This window comes from Struthio camelus, chromosome 1 (assembly GCF_040807025.1).
Source record: "Struthio camelus isolate bStrCam1 chromosome 1, bStrCam1.hap1, whole genome shotgun sequence".
Lineage (NCBI taxonomy): Eukaryota > Metazoa > Chordata > Aves > Struthioniformes > Struthionidae > Struthio > Struthio camelus.
In genome coordinates this window covers 106,643,029-106,666,666 of record NC_090942.1, presented here as the reverse complement: position 1 = coordinate 106,666,666, position 23,638 = coordinate 106,643,029, and the positions used below count along the sequence as shown (strand labels likewise).

The following is a 23,638-nucleotide window of genomic DNA, read 5'->3' as shown; positions in this document are numbered from 1 at the left end:
TCATATAGGAGTCTTAGCATAGTGGAAGTCCACTCTGATATCATCCATCAGTCACAAAATCAGAGAGATGAAAAACCAGTGACCCACAAAGGAAACATCTGAGTACAGGCTGGCAAGTTTGCATCTAGCTGTCCTATGATCACACTTCGTCTTTGCAGCTAGCATTCAAATCAATAACCTACAGTGTGCAAAGGATCCAGTGAGGATGAAGTTCCTGGATTCATAGGGAGCGTTCAACACAAGATCAGAGCGGAGCACATAGCATTACGTATGAAGAACGAGGGAGCAGAACTTAAATGAAATTACATAGGAAGCTGACTTAAGTGGGGAAGGCCCTATGTTAGGTCACTGAGAGTACTGTAGGGCTCAGAGGATTTCCTAGCCCCCCGCTCCTCAGAGCTTTAAATGTGAGGACAGCTTGTGGCCACCTGGAGGGCCCTGCAGTTTCTCAGAGTGGCTGTCTGCAGGGCCTCAGCTGGCTACTGCAGAGAAGTGATGGCAGTCACTTCCTTCTCTTTGTGGCTGTAGGTGACTAACACTCACACCTGTTTCCTTTGCAGGCTGTCACCTCTTTTGGGCAGTGGGGGCTGTTACAAAATGTCCAGCAGACTGCCTTTTACCAGGAAACCCAGGTGTCCAAAAACACAATTAAGGAGATTTTGAATTGACAGATGCTTCACCCTTCCAGAAAACAGAGCTGGATACAAACCCTTCCCAAGATTTAAGCTTTTCTCTAGTAAATATTCAGGATGCCAGGCTGACAAGTGTAGGTGCTGAATGCAGCCCTATGCATCTATTTGCCTTTGTGTAGCCAGACAGAAGGTCCAGCACAAGCAGGAGGTTTGCTAGCTTCCCTCCTATGAGTTGACCTCATGACACACTTTGGAGAGAGAAGCCCCTTTTAAGGCAACTTCCCTGGGTGCTGTGCCCCACAAAATTGCCAGGAGTTAGTCTAGGTTGTAAGCTCCTGCCAAAAAAAGAACTACAACTTCATTCTGTGTGTGTTTGCATGCATGCTCAATGCATGGACATTTCGTCCTCTTCTAACATAAAATATCATTTTATTCTGCTTGGGCCAGCAGTGTCCTCTTGCCCCCTCCATTCGCTATAATTTGCGTTGTTCACAGAAGGCTTCAGAATCCAGCTAACACACATCATAAAATTAGTAGGAAGAACTACTGCTCTTAAGTTTGTGTAATTACTTAAGTAAGTTCTTAATTTTACCCAGAAGATTCTGTCTTGAAATGGTTTCAGACCATCACAAAAGAGAACAAGTTGGCTGGAAGCAAAAAGCACTGAGAATTTTTCCTTAATTTAGGCTGTTTTCTTTTGAGCTCTGCTCACCACTGTCCAAGCATGCATCTCTTTTTCCTCAGATACTTTCACTGTTTCTTCCTTTGCAGCTGACCCCCAGGGAAAGCTCTAGAGCTCTTGCCTCCAGAGCAGATTCAAGTCCTGATTTCTCTTTCCCTCCAGCAGAGAACGTATAGAGCAGGCCTCAGTCCTTCTACCCCACAGCAAAGCGAGGTTTCTTTATGCAGAGCTAGGTGCCAGTGATTCTTGTGGGTTTTCTACACTGTCAGCATTGCTTAGGCAGCCTTTTTCTAAACCCTCAAGCTTTAAAGCTGGGAGATCTTGCAGCACCACAGCTATCTAACCCCACTCAAGGGAGGGCACACCCCAGGATCTGGGTGCCAACACTGGCACCACATGGCAGCCATCCAGGGTAAGAGGTCCCCCAGCATCCATGCACTCTGCCAGCTGGGAGCTTTTGTTATCCCAGAAGTTTGTGGGCAACCACATTGGCTCCGGGTAATAAAAACAGGAGCTACAGCAGTCCACAACATTTTCCAGTGTACAGCATTTGTACACAGAGGGACCTTTACCCACGTGAATGGCCCCAAGCCATAACTATATCAAGTTTCTCACATGACCAAGTCATTGCAGGATCCCAGCCTCAGGGATTACTGAGGGTCCAACGGTGGTGAGCTACTGACAAAAAGACACAACTTTATGTTTGGGTGGAAATTCTACTTATCAGAACAAAGCGTGAATTAAATGACACGAGTTCAGATGACACAGATTCCAAGTAAGTGCAAATGAAACATTTTACATTGCCAGAACATCACCATGTGATTTGCATGTGGTATCCTTTACGGCAGAGGCAATTTAGAAATATATCAAATAACTGCTGTCTGCCTGAGAATTCCACCAGCAAAATTGGCCTGGTTAGTGATGTAGGGTGCTTAACTTTCAAGCTGCGAAGTCTCATTGAAATCAATGCAGCCCAGGAATGTACTTAATATGAAGTGAACGCCTATGGACTGCAATGAATTAGGATGTTGTACTGTTCTGTGTACTTATCTGGCTTATTTGTTTACGAAGGAAATATTGCAGAGGGACAGAAATTACAGAAACATTCTAAAAACTGTAAGAGTACCTGCAGAACAGTTGCATTTAAATTAAAAGCTACCAAGTTTAAGACCCAGTTTCTTGGGCCCTTCCAGAGATCATGCACTCACTTTGACCCTCTTATAAGCATCTAACCCGGATAAATTAAAAGGAAAACATAAATCAACATCTTCTACCACTTGCCAATGCAAGATTATTGCCCTAGGCATCAGAGAACAGTGTAGTTTGGCATTCCTGCTTTTAAACTAACGAGGAGAAGAAGGAAGATAATTTTTGAGGTGAGCTCTTTCTGAGTTGTTCAAAGCTTTCTTGCATAGCTGCGTGTGCTCAGTACCTCACCATCTGACTTTCTAGAGACCATACTGCACCACTGAAGGGAAAGGTGAGGTCTTCCTATATGTTCCCTGGAAGCAGGTTAAAAACTCTGTTGGCAGACAGTCCTCTGAAAAAGGGGTATGGTTTTGCATTAAGCAGAGTTTGTAAATGCTTCCCAGTTACTTGTTTTGTTCTCTTCTTGTTACTTTGCAAATGATGAAGCTTCTTAGAAAGGGTCAGACAGCATGGACATTTTCCGCTTGCAGATCTAATAATTTGGCTCTCCGTTCTTCTCGCTAGCTGCATGCCAGCAAGTATCCAGTGACTTTATGGCATTGCTACTTTGGGGTAGCTGAACGGAGTAGCAGACTGCAGCTGCTTCTGAGGGATATAAATATTTTTACAGTCTGGGGGCTCAGGCGCTCCAGCAGGATCGAGGACACCTGGGTTCTATTCCTGGCACTTCTGCAGACCTGCTGTATTGTTTTGCTCCTTCAGTAGCTCTAAATGAAGACCTTTTCCTGACAAATTTGTAATCTCAGATGTGAGATTTCAATTCGAAAATTTGGGCCACAATAAAGAATTTGGGGTGGGGGGGTGAGTGGGGAAGGCAGGGCTGGGCATTCATTTGATAACAGAATCCCACCAAAGTCATTGCACTGGTGGACAGCATGAATGGCTCACAGGACAGCTTTACTTGCACCATTTACCAGCTAGCCATCTGCTCCCTTCAGATATTACTTTATGGCTTTCTTTTGTTTTCACCGAGGCCTAAACAAGAAGGAAATTGTGAGTCTTGTTGCTAGTCCTCTTAAATAAATAGCTCTGCCATTGCTCTAATAAGTTTGACAAGTTGGTCCCAGGCCCTGAGCAGGAAGCTAATAAACTTTAAGTTGCTTTTCTATTGTTTTCCTAAAACAATTTAACTTCCTTTCTGATAGCCTCAAATTCCTCCATTAAAAATAGAGGAGCTGGGAGCCAGAGGAAGAGCTGAACTTGAGCCAAGTTGTGCTTACAATGCCGCCTGCGTAAGATCACATTTTCATCCCGATCCATGAAGACTCTTTAAAAGAATAGCAGGCAGACAGCTGCCAGTGCATATCAGGAACAGCTCAGGAGCTAGTCTCCCCCAGCATCGGTCCTTTAGGCTCGAGGGAATCTCCAGCCAGTGAGCTGGTGTCAGAGCACGGCAGGAGGCTGAGTTCCTGGGAGCTGGCTGAGGTTTGTTTATCCTGTCCGAAGTGTCCTCCCTCAGACACGGAGCTCTTCTGAGAGCTGAACACTGACAGAGTGGGGGACTCCAGCATGCCAGAGGGTCTATGCTAAAGCTAACCCTTCAGTGAGCTTCACTGGCTCTTCCCTGCACCTGTGCAGGCTCAGCAGAAAGAGGTAAAGGTTTATCCTTTCTTTTCTTCTCATTTTGGGAAACATACGTATGTATAGGGGTGAATAAGTGTGTGTACAGAGAGAGAGAGAGAGATACGTATGTGTGTATGTATGTATATGCACACATACATATACTCGTGTGAAGCAGCAATTCCTCTAGCTATAAGTTTCATATTTATAGAAGAAAGTGAATGCCTGGTGGCTAGGTAGATGAGGACTCCTTTCTTGAAAATGGCTTGCTCATCCTTTGGACAAACCCTCTGGGCTCTCCATGGTTTGGTTCCTCCACCTGTAAAGCAAGGAGACTGTTTACAAGAGGTGTAATTGTATTATCATTTGCAAAGTACTTCTCAGCCTCTCAGAGGTGATGCAGAGTTGAGAGGTGGAAAGCAGTAGCTTTGAGAGTGCAGTGCTTTATTTCCAGTAAAGCTGACAACTAAGCATTACTTTGGGAAAGACGGTCATTTCTCCTCAGTGAGATTAAATCCTCTTCCAGTTTTTCTTGCTGAAAACTTCACTGGCAAATCGTATGGACATATGGTGACATTTTTACACTTTTTTGCTTTTGTTTTTCCTTTGCTCTTATCTCACTTTGTGTTGGTTTGGTACTCTGGGGCAGTAAGAGATTGGGGAAAGGATGTCCATCTATAATGGAATGATTGTGAATTTTGTATTAAATAGGAACTGTGACTACACAACTATCTCCTCTCACTCGGGGGCCTATCATCACATGCTACTCATGTTCCCCTGGGGAATTTGCCTCCTGCTAGAGGATGCCTTCAAGCCATCTCCAGAGGCCTAATCTATACAGGAGAACCTCCCCCTCCCTCCTTCACTTTCAGTCATGTCCACACCAGGGGATTTTAGACAAAATGTTTCACCAGGGCGGGAAGCATCCACTGGAACTTTAGAGAAGGCACTAGCAGTGTCTGTCCAGCACAGGATGATATGAAAAATCAGGTGAAATAAGTGCAATGGTGTAGCCAGGCATCAGAGATGTACCTACAAGAAGTTTCTACCTCAACCTTTTTTTTTCTCCCCTGAAGTTTCCCATTGCAGTAAATCTGATATCTTCCCCAAGCACACAGCCCTCTGCAATGCCAGGAAAGGACAAGTCATTTTTTCATTTCTTAAAGTTCTCAAATCTCAGAACATTTACCCACATTTGAAACAGCCTTCCAGCAAAGGCCGGTGCTCCAAGAACATCTACTTTATGTGAAGAAGCTCTATCATATGTGAGCTCTCATCTATACTACTGCATGTTTGCAGACCTTTTCCATGAATTGTGCTGGCTTATTCTTTTTGGTTTTTTAAATGAATGAATCCTCCATTAAATATCTATGGGGTCAAAGCTGAAAAGCTCATCACACTGATACTCTATTCAGAATTTATCTGGCTTCTGCATGAAAGGGAGTAGCTCTGATACGGCCATGAGGAAAGTACAGGAAATAAAATCAAAAAGAGACCGCTTGGCTTATCAGGTTCAAACCATTTGAATAACAGGCAAGCACAATACAAATGGCCTTTTTTAAACTTACTAAGCTCTACCCTAAATCTCATTAGGTTTCTGCCCTCACTTCTGCTTCTGGAATGCTGTTCCAGCACCTCCTTCCCTGTTCTGTTGCTTAGAAACCTTCTGATTTCCAACCTAAATTCATTCATGGCCAATTTATATCTATTTATTCTTGTGCCACATTGTCCTTTAGCTTAAGTAGCTCTTCTCTCTCCCTAGCACTTTCCCAACCCCCAATTCCTAAAAGTATTTATAGGCAGCAAATCTCTCCTCTCTTAACCTTTGTTCTGCCAGACTAAGTAACTAAGCTCCCTTATAGCATTCACCCTGCAGGCACATCACACCATGTTTTAATTACTTTGTGTAGCTGCAGTAGCATGGAGTTCTGTGCAAAATAATTAAATGCATAAACGCTTGTACTCGTACCTGAGCTATTTTCACATCAGCTCAAATATCTCTGTGCACTACTGCAATCACTTCTGTGGCTGATAAGTAAATATACTCTCCATCCCTCTGATCATCTTGTTGCCTTTCTTTGCACCTGCTCCAGGCTGATTCTCTGTCTCTCGAGCATGAGGGAGAAGCACTGCACTCACTACTCTGGTGCAGTCTCACAGCCTCTTGGACAATGACATTAATCTTACTCACTGCAAGTGGAAATACTGCTGTGTTCTGAGAACTCACTTGCCTTTTTCACTCCCACATCACATCAGTGGTTCCTCCTCATTTGATGACCTTCACCCATGACTTTCTCCTTCTATCATGCTGACTGAGGAACTCTCAATTCCTAGGAGAGGTCCCTGTTCCTCTCCTAGTACGTGACTTTGCACTCTCCCATTTCACCTCACCTCAATCACTCCAGTCTAAAAGAGCCCTCAGTTCTAGTGCTGAAATCCACCTTTGTCCTGACAATACCTCCCAGTTTTGTTCCATCAGCAGATTTCATTAGTATGCCTACCTTCAGTGCCAAGGTAATTAACACAAATATTAAAAAAAGATCAGTCCTAAGAGTAATCCTTGAGCAGCCTCACAGATAACTTACCTTCTACCTATTAGGGAACCAGTCTCTCAGTTCTGCCAGTCTCTTACCCACTTGAGGACTTCTGTAATAATCCCTGTCTTCTTCTGCTGAATCTTCTTCACTAATTGCTTCTTCTGGGACACTATATCAGATGCCTTACTGAAGTTTAGGCAGATAAGATCTGGTGTGTTTCTTTTACCTAGAAGGTCAGGGATCTTACCCCAATAAAGCCATTTACCGTTCATCAAAACATGGTACATTTTATCATATTTTCTCCCTTACTTCCCTGTGTTTCTTCTTCCCTTCAAAATCTTTTCTACAGCCTCACAAACTGCTGAGATCTGCAAGCTGCACAAGACAAGCTGTCAGCTGTTCTTCTCATACCCAGGCTGGGGGATCATTCATTCCACTTGCTCTCCTCAGTCAAACCATAAAAGCTTTGCATAGCAGTCTATTGGGGAAGGGAGGAGAAATCTTTCTTCCCAGCAGGCAAAATAGCTATTTCTCTAGCTGTGGAGCTGGAGGAGCCGCCACAACACCTCTGTTTTCCCTTGAAGAAGGTGCAAGAGGAGGGAGAACATGAGGCTCCTCACCCAGGATACAGCATCTCCACTCACCTTTCTGTCCCTTGCCTCCCAAACTGCCCTCACTCATTTCCCTTCTGTGCATCAAAATTCAAAAGATTACCTGAAAAAAGAGCCCTTAACAGTTATCTTATGTACATGATGTACGTATCTAAAAGAAACCTTCTCCCCTTATCCACTCAACAGAACTAGACTGTATCAGTTGGATTCAGAGATTAGCTTTGCAGAAGAAAGAGTATTCGACTCTGGAACAATACTGGAGCAGGAAAGGCAAAGGAGTGAGCAAGGCAAACCAGATCTGATCACCCTGAGCGTACAGCAAATGTCAGCAAGGCAGGGAGGGGATATTACATTTCAGATGGCTCATGCAGGTACTGTATCTCTATAGCACGTGAGAAACACTTGACAAGGCTTAACTAACCAAGCCCGAAGCCTTCTCTGTGAGCAAGGTCTGTATCATTAACACCTTTGTTTGGATATCCCTATGATGAAGACCTTGACAATTTCACTGGCATAAAATCTTTACATAATCTTTACATACTGGACTTTACATAATAATACTTTACAGAAATTACTCCAGAAAGACCAAAAGAATACATTCTTCCTATGTGTATACAGGTATACAATTGCCAAGCAGGAGAGCAGAAAAGCAACTCCAGAAACATTCCCATTTCCTCTGAAGTTAGAAGGAAGCAGTAAATGATTATGGGCTTCTCCATAGTAGGAGTTTACTGAGCTGCTAGGGGAAAGCATACCTCACGTCCTGCACTAATCAATGAGGATTTTGCGTGGGGGAGATTAGCATTCTTGAAAAGGAGATGCACTCTTACTTCAGAGCAAGAACGTCCACATAGGACATGACTCCAGAGAGGCCTCTGAACAACACTGTCCCTGTGTAGGCAGGCCTTCAATTTTCTGCCTAAGTGGGGTACAGCAACATATAGTTGGAGAACGGTGATTAGACTAGAAGAGTTGCCAGCCCTGGGTTAGTCTCAGGACCAGGCTGGCTTCCTGTTCTATACTAGTTGCTGCATAGGGACTGCTGGCTACTACGTTCTGGATGAGAAAGATCAAGCCCAGGAAGGATTGCTGGAGGGACATCCACCAGAGCTTGTGCACAGAAAGCTGATTCTCAGGGTTCTGCAGTCTTCTGCGCAAATCGCACTCTCCTGACACTGGTTCCTTGAGATCAGCCTTTGTCCAAGCCAGAAGGCATCTCAGATCCACTGGCATCACTGTAGCTTGATGTTTAACAGGAATCAGAGGCTAGATTTAACATGCATACATAAAATACAAGAACATCAGACCCTTGATACGTCCAAAGCATTTTTAGAAAGGTTAAAACGTTCATGCATCAGGTACTGAGGGATGGGGGTTAGAAAACACTTCCCCAGATCAGCAGTTCATTCTCTATTTATCCATAAGAGGGCCTGTGACACCTTCCTTGGAAGCATCAAGTGCTCCTGGGACAAGGCTCCAACAGTGCTGGGCCCCTGGTCCAAGCCAGCAGAGCAAGCTCTCCCTTACCTGGAGAGGTGCAGGACCCTGCTCCTTACAAACTCTGCTTTGCTTGCTAAGCTTGAATAGGAGAATCAGAAAAACATCCTTAATTGATGTCCTGTGTGGAACTTCCTAAACTCTGGCTGGGATAGCTGCAAGGCAACCCACTCTCTTCTCATTTAAGGACGGCTTAGACCATGGCATGTTATCTGGGGAGGAGGTGCGAGGAACAGCGGTAGTGGCAACTGGAAGGGATAGCGCAAAGCCAGCAGTCATTGCATCGTGTCAGCATGGGGAGGGTGGCACACAGAGAGACTGAGAACGGAGAGGGAGAAAAGCGATCTATAGTCTTTAAAGGAAAAACAGTGGGAAACTAGGTTTGAAAATAGATTAAGCTGGAGGGGGAGGGAGAAACAAGAAAAGTAGGTGAAGAAAGAAGAGGGAGAAAGACAGAGAGGCAGTGGGGAAGACAGAAAGTGACACAGAAAGGGGGTGGAGAAAAAAGAGGAAGAGAGCGAGAACCATATTAAAGGAATAAAACCAAGCAACTGAGAAGAACAAACAGTCCCACTCAACTATAAAAAGGAAAAGTGCTAAAGCAAGGAAAGGAGAAGCAGTAAAGATACTGGAAATCAGGTAAGTAAGCATGAGGGGGGAAACAGCAGAACTGCAGAAGCATCAGTGAGCGATCAAGCTGTTAGACTCAAGGGGAAAATAACATGAGGGGATAATAAGTAAGACTTGGTGAGGTGGGAAAAGGACGTCCAAAAATAACTTAAGAAATGTACTTTTTCTTTTCATTTCTCTCCAAAACATCCCCACTAGTAATAAGGTGGGCTTGGGACACTTTAAAAATTAACCCCTTTTGCTATGAGCACCTACAAAACTGACCGAGGAGCCTCCCTGAAATGAATATACAGACCAATACATTTCAATATACAGGGAAGCAGGATGAAAGCCCCAAATATCTTCAGACAATATAATGTGCAAATTGCAGTTTCTGTTAGATCCAATCTCAGCATGCTGTTAGGCTGCTCTAGGGAGGGTGGTGAGGGGAACTCTTACCCATGAGAGGCTTCCAGGGTAAAAGCGCTTTATCAAACATCTGTGTGAACTAACTGCCTCTTCTAAGGCATGCAGAATAGAAACAAAACATTGCAGCTTCTTTTCCTTGAGAGTATTGTATCCCTGCTGCTTTGTGACATGGAGCCTGGGAATGCAACTCAAATGTACAAAATTGCCTTGCTTGTGTCTCCCAGTCATATGTACTGCGTGTGCCGAGGGTGGAATGACTTTATTCTCCATCCTGGGGCAGCCCCAATGAAGAGACGCACAGACCTAGAGGGACAAAAACCCTCTCCCACTAGCAGCTTCTTGCTTCTTTTTATTTTAGTTTTTAACTTTTTGACCCCTTTTTGTACTTGGAATAATTACTCAATTACATTTCCATAATTTAACATTTCTAGCATTGCCACCACAGGTTTCAAAGACTATTCCAGCTTGAGAGTATGGTACCTTTATCCTTCCACCTGGAGGAGAGCAAAGGGAATGACTATAAAGGTTGTCTGCTAATTGCCACCTCTGATGCAGTCTAAAATCTGTGGCGACCCCTTTTATTTCCCAGAGGAGCATTTTATTGGTCATTTGTAGTATTTAATGAGCTTTGTGGGCTTCTGATTTTAATAGCTCAGGTAAACTGAGGCAGTATCTCTGTTCCTGAAGTACTGTTAAAGCCATCAGAGGATTATATAAATAGCATTTCTGGACAAATCTCAAATGAAAAAGTCATGGACTGAATGAACTATAATTGCTGAAAGAGTGATGAGCTCTTCCTCATCACTAAACTTGTCAAAGTACCTTGGTGAAGTAGCATGTGTAAGAGGTTTTCCTTACTGCTGCCTATATGACCCTCTCTTTGTGGCTGCTGAAGAACTTTATGCACATAATACATGCATGCATGCATGCGCGTGTGTGTGTGTGTGTGTGTGTGTGTGTGTGTATGTGTGTGTGCGCACCCAGGATTGGGTTAAATTGTTATTCAGAATTCTCACATAGTTCCTGTATTTGCACCAGAAGTCAAGGAATTCTGCATTTGCTGGTCCTTTGAAAATCTACTCTGAAGAGAAACTTTTTTCTAACTTTTTTTCCCCTTTTCTTGAGGATGGAACTCTAGTTTAGAATTCCTGAGGGTTCAGGGTTTAAAATACTCGTCAGACTCTAGTCACTTGGGAACTATGTTAAGTATTCGTGCTACTATAAGTATTTGTTTTGGTTTTTTTTCCCCACTCAACAATATATGATAACTACTTAGTATTTAGGGTTTTCATAGGAAGAATTTAAAGCTTGCCAGAAAATATAGAACTTCCTACCCCAGCCTCTCTTCTTATTGACCTTCAGAGAGATTTCACACATTCTGCACGTTTGTCCTTGTTTTTTGACTTGTCTTGCAGCATTGAAAATAGACGAGAAGGAATGAGTAATTCAGCACTATACCATGTCATTAGGGAGCATGTTTCAGAGACTGCTCCACACCTCGGGTGCTGTTGTATGAGGCATGAGGACAGAAGCTTAAAATTAGAAATAGTTCCCAGGAGGCACCAGAGAAACTTCAATCTTTGGGCTAAGAATTCATATAGAGGAAAAGAAATCAATTTTACAGCTATTGATAAGAAACAGAAAGATCTCTGTCAACAACACTCCATCTCTTTCCTTAAACAAAGAAATATTCATGCCATATAGTAAGTAACGAGATGCATGCTTCAAAGTCTCTCTAGTGTATCTTTAAAGAGCGGTCAGTGTTTTTTAATGTAAGAACAAAGGGTTTTTACACACACGTTTCTATCTTTCTTCACTATCTTTTTGATTATAGACATGCAACGAGAACAGTCAACAAATTTCCATATGAAACTCTTCTGCCTTAAAAGCAGAAAAGCTGAGGGGTGGCTTGGTCAGGGCATAGGGTAGCTCTGGAAATGGGGCTGTCCAGCAAGGACAACTGCTACACAGCTCCAGGGTCTTTTGCTGCATCAGATGTCCAATGAAGGAGGGAGGGAATCATGTGATGAAAAAAAAAAAAAAAGTCTCCAGTTTAAAATAACATAAAGCTTTCCAAGAGGACTGGATTTTATTCCCATTTCTTGCTCTAATTTCCTATGTTATATTGGGGCAAACCATTTAAGCCACATTTCTACACAAACAACCCCTAAGTGGTGTCTCGCACTTTATGGACTTTCAGATGCGATCCAGCTCATGGAAATTATAAACTTTCCCCCTCCAGTATTAACTGAAGAGAGGCGTGCTTTGAACATATGTTGTATAATGCTAAGTACACTGGAAAAAAAAAAAACAGACTAGCAGTATCTCCAACCAGCATTCAGAATTAATGATCATTTTTTATCTTAATCTCTCACTGCCTTAGTTCCTCAGCTGTAAAGTTGGGATAATACCATCTCCTCACCTCCGGGTGGTGATGAAAATAAGTAAATTAATAATTGTGAAGCAATCAGATACTGTTGTGATGAAAGCCCATGGTTTTCCCATAGGAAAACCCACGAGGAAACTAATAATTCTGTCTTTAGAACAGGACTTGAATAATGTACAGTAAATGAGGCACAGGCCACCCACTGAACAATGAAGAGAAAACAAAACATTGAATAGCTGCTGTTCAAGAAAGCCCCAGCCAGGCTGGCATGGAATAAGGCAGGCATCCTGTGCAAAGAATGAGGTGACAATGTGAGGATGTGGTTAAAGACTCACAGTCATGAGGCACAGGCACAAAGAGATTAAATTAAGATTGCTTAGAAAACCAACTCCCAACTGCTTGGTTTTGCAAATTTAGTATTAGTTGTTTTTAAAAGGGGTCTGTGTGCGCATACATGTACACACTCTGAGTATATAAAGTAATCCACTCACAAGCTATAGCCAGACATCGTCCTGAATGAGAAACGAAATACTTAGAGGCGAGGATACCGTGTGAAGAGAATCCTACATGGCTTTGGAAAGAAAGAAAGAATGAGATTTGACAAGGCTCTTGATATTAAGTGGGAAGTAGATAGTCACTGAAATTTTCCCCTTTCTAAAGCTGAAAGCATTAACAACTTGGCAGTGTAGAGAGTTAAGTGGTCAAAACTGCAGAAAAGCTGAGGCGGGGCTCCAAAGGGGGAGCTCGACTGTAAGGGAAAAACTGGGAAGGAACAGGCAGGGAACCATGATGGCATGCAGGGGGGAGGTAGAAGATGGAGAAAGTCTATGAAGAAGAGCCCTCTCCTTCTCTCATTACCTCTCCAGTCCCATCTCTGTTTTTTTCAAGACTGTTCTGAGAGGCATCATATGCAGTCTATGAACCAGCCTAAAATCACATAGATGGCTTTTTTTTTGTTGCTATTTTGTGTCCAGTGTGGTGCCTATCACTTCCATGTCTCCTTATACCAGCCGCTCCTACCGACTACATAGTACTTAGGATCAGTCTCTTTCAGCAGAGCTTGGGAACTGCTTTCCTAAGCCAGTCCTGATATTTCTCAGCATGTTTTTACTCTCTGGCACTCCCTCTGCCCTGTTTGGCTGTCATCTCTCCTGTACATAGCACTGCCCAATTTAGTATCAAACACAAATACATATAAGTTAGCTTCTCCTTACAGAGATAAAGATACTGTAAAGAGCACCAAGCTCTGTAATCGTGAACTGCATGTTCTTCATCCTGTTAGTTAAGGATTAAGCTGAACGAAATCCATTTGCCTGTTTGTAGCATTTATATCAGAGAGAATTGATTTTTTTTCCTAAAAAAAAGCACATGTGAACCTTTATTTGGCTTACCCCAAGTCCAGTTTTATTGCATTTGTTGGGCTAAGGGCTCACCTTCGTAAGGCACAGAGAGAATCCAAGAGAACCTGAGGGGTCTCTGCATGCAAAATGCAAGCCTGGATACTGCTATCATGTAGTTTCTTGAAGCAGGATTTTCAAACACTGTGGGCCACAGTCAACCCTCAGCTGGACTCACCTGAGTTCCAGGTCTCTTCTGTTCTTGGTCTCCTGTGTCTACATCAGGAAGATCTTGGCCCTAAGGTTTGTATATGTTGAAGCACAGTTGGACCTTGGCCAAGGAAAAAAAGCGTTACATGTCCTGGATAGACAAATAATAAGAATTTAGCAAACTGGAAGACTGCAGTTTCCACCAGTTCTTCAGATGAAAATATTCTACGTAATACTGTCATCTCTGTGTGTAACACATCCCTAATGTATACACTTGGAGGTGTTGAGTGATCTCCCTCTCTCCGTGTCTCCGTGTGCGTCAGGGTATGTGTGTGTTCAGGAGGTGACAGGTCATTCAGCTCCCTTATCTTCTCACCCACTCTCTTTTTTGTGAGCTCTGAGACTCTCCACATTTGGAGAGCAAGGGGAAAGGACACCTCATTAAGGAATAACAAGCTGTCTGCAACTGCAAGCAAGGGCAATGGTCTGGATACCAGCATGACTCTTCCAGAAATTGCAGTGATCTCAGGAGAAGCAGAGAGACAAGAGACACTGGATGGCTGTCTTCTAGGACAGAAGCTAACACAGAGCTCTGGCTTGCCCATTTGATTCAAACACAGGAATCAAAATCACTGTCCTTGCTACTGATTCCAGTACAGGATTTTTAACCTAGAACTAGAAAGGAACCCACATAAATGTACCCGTGCATTTTTTTTAAGCATAAAGGAGTACAAATACGTTTAGTTCTGACCTATGCATAGATCAGAGTTACAAAACTGGCTAAAGAACTGTTTCTGGCCTATTTCAGGCAGAAACTTATCATAAGCACATGCATGTGCGTATGAAGCCAGAGGGACAGTGTTTGGATGACAATGCCTAACGGGTCACTGCTCATCCATCATACACATATATGAAAGAGCCAACTTCAGTAACAGTGAACAAGATACATGCTGAGGTGGACTTTAGCACTTTTTGTGTGCCAGTGCCCTGAGAAGCCTCTGGAAGTCAAATTATTGCACCCACTCTGGAGAGTGCAGTTCTAGTTTCATTCATCTTCTTTTAATGTTGTAAGCCACGTGCCCCCAGAAACTTCCTTGTTCAGGTCCTAGAAACAAAGGAGCGTAATACACCTGTACTGAAAAGGCTGCTTCTTCCTTTTGGGCACTGATTATGGCTGTGGACTCTGTCAGAAATAACAGACACTCGTCTCTTAGAAAAGCACCCCTCTGGTTGTGTGCCTGTTACAAAAGGGTATGTGCCAGGTGTGCCTGTTATAGAAAAGTAGCATGAGAGGGACTTCTTCCAGATCACCAGGAGAGTATTGTCCTGGGGCAGAAGACAGAAGGGTGTCAGTTTGCCCTGCAGCTATGGTCCGTAATGGAGTCTGTAGAAGCAGCCTTGTGTTGCTGTTATGAAGTCCAAGAGGCAGTGCTGCACAGAAAGGACACAGGTTTGAGTATCACAACCCCTGAGCTCTGTCCCCATGCTGCTACTGACATAGTGACTTTAAATAAAGTTTCCTTTTTCTATACCCCAGGGATCATCATTTGCAAGATAAAGGTGACAGCACCTGCACTCTGCTGGATGCTGTGAGACTGAACTACTGCTAACAGGGGGCCAGAGATCTTGAAGCGAAAGGTACAGCTTTATAAAAAAATCAGTTAACTACGCTCTCCAGTGGTAGAGCTGGAAGTGTTCTTCCTAACTGCCTAAAAGTGTGAATAGCCAGGCGTGCAGTGCTGGGATCACTCAGGCCTGGCTGTAACCTGACAGTTTGTAATGCTTCCCCACGGAAAAGATCTCCACCAATGTACCCCTGCAGGAGCTATCTGTTGTGCCATACACTCAGTGGACCTGGTAGGAGGTGACAGCTGGAGGAAGGGAGGCCACAAGCAAGCAATTCCTAGATAATGACCATGCCACAACTGGCCTGGATGCTCCAACTGAAGCAGGCTATGAAATCTCTCATGCCCAGTGTTTAACAAATACGTTTCCCCATTCGTTCAGTGCCTCAGAAGTGGGGGACTTGCTGCATGGCCTCCATACAAGAGGGCTGTGTCTGTCACGTTACCCTGTTCATGACATCTCATGCCCCAGGCTTAAAGGTGGTTGGGAAGTCTGGTTATTATCAAATACACAAGGGCATCAAGGCAAAAATATAATGGCTTTGAATTCATTCCTTTCTTCTTCTCTGGGAACCACACTTCCCCTCACACAAACAGGCCTTTCTCGGAGAGCCTCTCTGAGTGTGTCTGGGACCTGCCAAGGGGAAGAGGTGAGCTGAGAGAGAGCGAGCAGAAACAATGCTATAATCAGACTCTCCACTTCATTTTAGAAACATCCTGCAGAGATGGCGTCCTCCTGTCACCTTCCTTGTGGGAAAAGTTAGCGTGAAGTGTTGAGCCCAGTTATTTATATCTCTACTGATAGTCTCGCCTGTCTTCTAAAGAGGGGGAAACCAGTAGATTCCTAGCAACCCCTGGGGAAATAGGCTTATACTGAGAAGAGAATTGTGTAAGGAAAACATTCACATGGCAGGAACAGCCTGCCTGCCTCTTTGGCGTGAATTTCCCAACTGTTCCCTGAAGCTATGGCTAGTTTGACCAGAACCAGTGCATCTGCTAGAGCAAGAAGCAGTGATGCGAAATGCCTGCCTGTCATTCAGATCACGTGGCATCATAAACAGGAAGGGCAAAACTGCTCTAAGAGCTACAAACACTTACCCTCCCACAGAAGAAGGTAACACAAAAAAGGATATCAGGCAGCAGTAATTTGTTTGCAGGCCAGCCTGGCGTACTAGCAGGTGCCGTCTCCGCTAGGGTATTTTTATCTTGGAATTCGACAGTCACAAGGCCTGGAGCTGGGTGGATTCCACGCCTGGTCTGCGGCTTTGATATTTGGTTTTCCCCAGCTTTAATAGCGTTCCAGGTGATGATTAAGCCAGGATGGCTACATTGATGGGTTTGTGCCAGGCAAAGCTGGTCTTTGTCACATACACGTTCCCTGTTGCCAAGATCTCATGACTGCGCACAACTTCTCTGTTGACCCAGCAGAAAGCTATCAGGCAAAAGTACAGCAGTATAGTGGGACAGCCTAAGGGTCTGCATGAATATGCACAACTGTCCTGTCAAGACGTTCTGCTATCAGGTGCTGAGACCCTGCAAAGATACCCAGAGGTATTTTTCGCTGAGTCACACCAGAGCGAGACCAGATTTGTCCAGTTAAGTCCAAACTAGGAATATAAAAGGCCACAGATGCCCACATGCGGAGAGATAAAAGACGTGGGGATAACAGTGGTCTGGGAAAGAGGAAAAGGAACTATATGGAAAAATTCCAAGAACAGTAAAGCTCTAAGGAGAAAGGTTAAGTCAGAGACAGTCCTGCAGAGCCAGGAAAAGCTGTCAGGAGGTGACAACCATGCTTCTTTGCTTGATGGCAACAGACAACTAGATGCTTACTTCTGTTGATTTAGGAGGTCCTTGGATTAGCACTGGCAGAATAGCTCACTAATAACTAAAGAACAGCTAAGCCACATATGCTGTACTGGGAGGGAAACTCCTTCTCTTGGTATCGGTCACCCATTCGCCCTTTCTGCCTACCTCCTTGCAGCAGCCACCTGGTTCTCTGTGGGGCTGTAAGCAGGCACAGGAGGAGATACTCGGCTCTCTGGGCAGCACTTGCTTCTCAGACAGCAGCTCTTCCTTTAAAGAACCTGTGCAGGGGAGCAGCCAGCAAGGAAGAGCAGAAGGAATTGGCCTTAAAATCCAGTCTAAGCCCCACAGCTGTCAACCTTGAACCATTCTGATATATCACCTCTTAGAAAAAATTACACATGTATGAGGCAGGTAAATTATTGTTACTCCCATGCCCATTGCCGTTTTTTATTTCTGGATTGCTCTTGCATTTAAACTTGCCAACTTCATGTTCTGCGCACTTCAGTTCTACACTCTGCAAGTGCCTAGTGTAGCAGCCTTCCCTGAGAAAAACACGCCACAGTAACACCTCAAACTGTACCTGCACTGGGTAGAACCGATGTGAAGACATGCTTGGTCTGCAGTTCCAGATATACATGGCACTACTCAGCCTTGCTGCAACAAGGGAGAACTTTGTTCATTTTTACCCTAACGAACAAGGTGAATCAAGAAAAGGTAACCAGTCAACTAGCAACAGCAGGAGCCATAGGGACACCTGCAAGCAACACATACTCACATGGAAAAATGGGGAGACCGTTGATCATGCTACTCCACAGGGAGTATTCCACATGTGTAGCTGTGCTACAGCACATTAGACCTTGGACATACCAGTACAGCGAACGCTTAAGTAGGTGGTTGCCATGTCAGCATTCTGCAAGGAAAACAATGCTGATTTCAGTAATACAGTGCAGGTAACTGTCTTTAAATATTTTCCATCACTGATTTATCTGCCTATGTTTAATCCCTTGGTTACTCTAGGTGCTCACAGGACAAATCATGATGCTAATTTCTCCAGAATGCAGTAACTAGACCAAAGCCAGGCAGTTCAGAAGACAGGACAGACCTTCAAGTTCACCCTTTTTCCAGCACAGATAAAGGGAGAGTCTGAAAGATTAGATGATTTTCCAGAAAGATTAAATGATTTTCTATGTTACTGCTTCTCCGGTTCTGGGCTGGCAGCAGATGAAACAGCTTTATATAACTCCAAGCAGAAACCAGGATCTACATTAGCGTGACTGCAGCAATCCTGCCAGGAAAGAGCGAGAGCCCATCTTTTGCTTCCTGGTATGCCCTTTCTCCCTCCTTACACAGATCACAACATGCAGAGGAAGAAGCAAGTGATCACCTCCCATCTCCTTTCCTAGGGGAATCCTTGGCTTGCATCAGGGCAGCGTTCAGTAGCACCATGAGTTTAAGGATTCAACTTTTGATGGGTGTAAACTGTGTGCGCTGCTATGCTAAATTGTATCAGTTACATAACTGGCAGGGAGCGGAGGTGTGCTCCCACAACACACAATTGCACAACACAATTGCAGCTCTCTGTTCTCCAGCTTCTGCACACAGGAAATCTCAGTATTGCTGCAGTAAATTTTCAGTGTTTAACAGTGTCTGTTCTCCACAGCCGTTCTTTGCACAGTAAAAACAATTGGCTCTTAAAGACAAGACAAGAAACAATAAAGAAGGAGAGTTAACACTTCTGTTCCCTGTGGCTTGGGGATTTACTTTGTGTAGTGGTTTTTGATATTTCATTTTGACAATTATTAAGCTTTTCATTTATTTAATAAGAGGGCATTTTCAAAAAGAATGACTGTGGCAGAACATTATCTCCAAGGTAATACTGTGCACTTTATAACACCTAGCCCCTGGTTCATGCACAGGGGAGAGCTTCACAGTGCCCCAGGAAGGTAAGTATGGCGAGTGTAACTGAATCAAATGATCTCTCATGCACTCCCACAGAGGCACACAAAGGATGGATTAAACCCATCATTCTCTTTTTATCCAGAGGGTTAAGTGACTCGGCCAGAATCAGTCTGTCGGAGTCGGAAACAAAACGGAAGCAGGCTCTGCTGCATCCTGGAAATTGCAATCTTACCACCAGCCCACCTTACCTTTCCTCTCATCAGACCACCTACTGAACAGCAGTTCCCAGCAGCTGCTAGTTCTTGGGAGGCATCTCTTAAGAGGCATTTCAAGGGAGGCTTTTTTCGTTCGTTTGTTTGCGTAATTTGAACCGAGAGTTTCATTTCAGCGCTTAAGAAAAGGGGAGGGAGCAAAACTCACCACTTAGATTTTGCAGCAGTTCCCTCTTCAGACAGCCAGGTATGGCAGGGCTGGCAGCAGAGTTAGGTTTACAAGACAGGCACAGCTTACCAAAGCCTTTGCTACTCCCAAAAGCATTTGCGACTTGACTGAAACATTTGGAGTTAGCAACACTGCAAAACCAAAGCAAAACCCATGGACGAGGGGTGGGTGAGCAACAAGAAGGCTTTCCATGCATTTCTTCTAGTGGTAGCACCAAGCTCAAAAATAAAGCCCAATGCTGTGAGCACTTCATGTTCCATCTGTCTGTGCAGATCCTACACAAAGTTAACAGGAGCTGCAGACACATAAAAGCGGCAAGGTACTGCTCAGACCTGTAGACTCCAGACTCATCTCCCAGAGGATCCGTTCATTTAAAGACTCCCCACTGAACAGTTTGCAGACAGATGAATATTGCTTTAACTACACAGTCCGTTGAGGATGCAATATGTCAATGACAGTGAAAGGACTTTCTGAACCAAGAAGAAAATCTGGCTTATCCTCAAAAATCTTAGCAGCTCATTTAACAAGTTGTAGTTGGATTATGCAAAAAAAGTCATTTTTTGTTTCAGTAGCTGAACCAAAAAAACCCCAACGCATTGTTTTTGATGGATGTGAAACGAATTTTTCAGCAAACCAAAACTCATTTCATGTAAAAAAAAAAAAAAAAAAAAAAAACCTGACATTTTCTTTGACTCAAATAATGCATTTCACTCCAAAGATTCCTGGTAGAGCAGTTCCTAACCTTTCTCAGAACCACTCTCTCTCTCTTCTGTCCATTTTCTCCCACAGAGCCTGTGTCCAATTCTCCCTTCAAGGCTTCTCACCCTTCCTGGTGAGCAAAAATGGGGGACTGGAGTTTCCTGGGAGAGTTCCTCGAGGAGGTCCACAAACACTCCACAGTAGTGGGGAAAGTCTGGCTGACCGTACTCTTCATCTTCCGGATGCTGGTACTTGGTACAGCAGCCGAGTCCTCATGGGGGGACGAGCAGTCTGACTTCATGTGCGATACCCAGCAGCCTGGTTGTGAGAATGTCTGCTACGACAAGGCTTTCCCCATCTCCCACGTCCGGTTTTGGGTCCTCCAGATCATCTTTGTCTCCACCCCATCTCTGGTGTACATGGGCCACGCGATGCACACGGTGCGCATGGAAGAGAAGAGGAAGATGAAGGAGGCAGAAATAGAGGCGCGGGAAATGAAAAACAACGGTGACACGTACTACCAGCAGAAGTGCCCTGTGGCAGAGAAGGCTGAGCTGTCTTGCTGGGATGAATCGGGAGGCAAAATTATACTTAGGGGCAGCCTGCTGAACACCTACGTCTACAGCATTTTGATTCGCACCGCCATGGAAGTGGCCTTCATTGTGGGACAGTACATCTTGTACGGAATCTTCCTGGAGACCCTATATATCTGCCAGCGGGCACCTTGCCCCCATCCCGTCAACTGCTATGTTTCCCGGCCCACCGAAAAGAACGTGTTCATCGTCTTCATGCTGGCTGTGGCAGTGCTCTCCCTATTCCTCAGTCTGGCTGAGCTGTACCACTTGGGCTGGAAAAAAGCCAAAGAGAGGTGCTCTCGGGCTTACAAACCCAGCCCCAGCACAGCCCCCAGCAGACTGGAGTCTGCCCCACAAGTAGAGAGGGCCCAGATGTACACTCCCCCTCCAGATTTTAATCAGTGCTTGGCAAGTCCCAATGGGAAGTTCATCAGTCCCTTCAGCAACAAAGTGGCTTCCCAGCAGAACACCGCCAACTTCGCCACCGAGAGGGTCCACAGTCAGGAAGATGCCGCCAGCGAAGGGCCCTTCACTAAGTCCAGCTACGTGGAGAGTCCAGAGGCGGTCAATGACTGTGCAGCACCTGCCTTCCCCGAGAGCTACTTCAATGAGAAACGCCGATTCAGCAAGACCAGCCGTGCCAGCAGTAAGGCTAGGTCAGATGATCTGTCTGTGTGACCTGTCTCCAGGAGGGATGAGGAAACAGTCTCAGCGCTTAGTAAACTTCTGCAAAGTGGACTCCAGTCTCTTGCCGTTAACCTCTCTCTCTTTTAACATCCTCCTGCTCCTTTTCAGTGAACATCCTTGTCATAGCTGCAGATAGCACTCCTCACACCTTAAGACAGAGGCAGCCACTGCGGGACACACACCTGGAGGCTGAAGAGAGGCACCCACCTTGATGAAAATACAGCCAAGCAGGGCCATCCTGACATCTCACGGGACCCACGGGGATCGGGGACTTGCTGTCCTTAGCTGCAGACTGGTAGAGCTGGCTATAGGATTCACTCAAACATCAGGTCAGCCATCCACTGCAACACTATATTCAACAGACTGGACCTCAACCCCCTTGCATGTGCTTTGGTGTCCATTTAAAATTTGCTCCATCAGCTTGGCAATTATACTAAGCTGATGCTTCTCTCACCTGCAGGGAACAGAAACACATTGGTAGGCTTTCTAAAAGAAAGACTTTCTCTTCCGCTTTGTTCTCTCTCTTTCTAAGCCTCCCCTTCTCTTCCTGTGCCCAGATATTTTATACCAGTTTACCTATACAGTAAATCCTACTTGAATTTTTGACACTGTGTACATAACTCTTCCTATAGATAAGGATTGTCCATGGTCCCCCAAACACAATTGCCTCATGTCTAACTTTGAAATCCTTTTCTCATTTCTACTTCAGAAAAGCAGATTGGCCCCAGGAGCTCTGGGATATTGGTTAGGTGACCAGTTGATGAAGGCTATGGAATTTTCCCAAGATACTTATGTCATCAATTCTAAGCAAGACCTCCATTAACAGAAATAGAGATTCTACTGTGAGAACACATATTCTACTAGTAAAAAAAGAAAAAGGAGGAATTATGTGGAAACAAAGTGATTTTTCCTCCTTTTTAAGCTCATCTTTCAAGCAACCTGAATGCTGCTGAAAGGGTGCTACCAGCTGCCAACTTGGGAGAAAAACATTCTCTGTTTATCTGCAGAAGAGGTACTGCCTGTGTCCTTTCCTCGCTGCCCTGCCAAAACACTTCAGGATCATTTGCAAAGAGCAAGAGTTCTCTCCAAGCCCTATGCAGCATTCAGCTCTTGGCTACTCTCTGAAGCCTCTCAGCCAGTGCAAACCATGATATTTGTCCTCACAGCAGGTCCCTCTTCTGCCATTGGGTCCTCTTCATCTCCACTTCATCACTAGTGCACGTGGCCTAAGAAACCAGTCATGGACCAGCTTTTTCTACCTCTGTAGCCATGCAGAGCAGCTGTTGGAGGCCAACGCTGCACAGTAAGTCTGGTGGGTGAGGTCTGTAGGCAGCTCCAACTCCAGATACATTTCGTCCCTACAGAGCTGACATCCTTCTTCTACAGAGATACACTAACCAGATTCAAGCTGCTCCCTTCTGTTTATCCTGCACTGCCCTTTCAGACACAGGCCATAGCTTGCCAACACTGGACTGTGTAAGCATATGGCCTGGGACTAGCTTATGAGGGGGCCGAGCCATTCCCTCTCATAGGGGCTGTTGAAAAGGATTGTGAACGCTTGCTCCTGATACATTATTAGATTTGGTACAGTTCCCTGTACACCTACATACATTGCCACTCACAGAGCAGAAAAAAAGTTTGTTTGTTTGTAAGGTGTTTTTCATACATATGTTTTTTAATCCTGAAAAGACCTGTGTGCTCTCCTTAACATGAGATGGTGGTCAATTGTGCCTAAGTTTGTCCTAATAAAGTTCTAATTTCAACTCTTCTTGTTGGTGTTTTGCCTCTCACGTGGCTGAGAATGAGCTGCTACCATCGATCAGACTGCCGCCAGCCTTAGCTGCTCAGAGATCACAAAAATCCCCTTTGCCCAGAGTGGCAGAAATTAGGGGAGGGCTTGGCCAGGGGGATAAATAATAAACATTGAGAAATGATAGATCGACTGGCTGGTCCACAGACAGAAACACCCTGCAGCTCCCCTGCCTGCCTTTGCATTACCAAGGAAGAACGGAAAAAGCCGGCCAGAGAGCAGCAGCCCTGCCTGTAGCAATGGAAATACTCCCTACATGCCTCCCTTAGCACACTACTTTGCCTAGAGAGGCCACCTGTGATGTGAGGCCAACTGAGCAGGAAAAGGTTAGCAAAACCTGTCCCCTGAGCATCCAAACTTTTGTCCATCAAAGTCAAAGCAGTAACACGAAATG

At 44.7% G+C, this 23,638-nt stretch overlaps 1 protein-coding gene across 6 annotated transcripts; it reads left to right on the top strand.

Moving 5' to 3' along the window:
• Positions 1-302: 302 nt before the first annotated feature.
• GJA5 (gap junction protein alpha 5) lies at positions 303-23,202 on the top strand. 6 transcript variants are annotated; one of them, XR_011134952.1, is made up of 3 exons: positions 303-4,116; positions 20,263-21,763; positions 22,144-23,202. XR_011134952.1 is itself a non-coding variant. In XM_068910411.1 (3 exons), exon 3 carries the CDS (start codon positions 20,316-20,318, stop codon positions 21,423-21,425), a length of 1,110 nt encoding a protein of 369 aa, XP_068766512.1. In that variant the 5' UTR covers positions 303-4,116; positions 15,237-15,337; positions 20,263-20,315; the 3' UTR covers positions 21,426-23,202. The 6 variants fall into 6 exon arrangements, 4 of the variants coding, with proteins under 4 accessions (XP_068766512.1, XP_009680995.2, XP_068766504.1 ...); XM_068910411.1 differs by adding an exon at positions 15,237-15,337 and having other exon boundaries at positions 20,263-23,202; XM_068910403.1 differs by lacking the exon at positions 303-4,116 and adding exons at positions 9,028-9,367; positions 15,237-15,337 and having other exon boundaries at positions 20,263-23,202.
• The last annotated feature ends 436 nt before the right edge of the window (positions 23,203-23,638 follow it).

Excerpts from the sequence above, each read along its gene's own strand:
- GJA5 (XM_009682700.2), top strand. The coding sequence starts at position 20,316 with ATGGGGGACTGGAGTTTCCTGGGAGAGTTCCTCGAGGAGGTCCACAAA.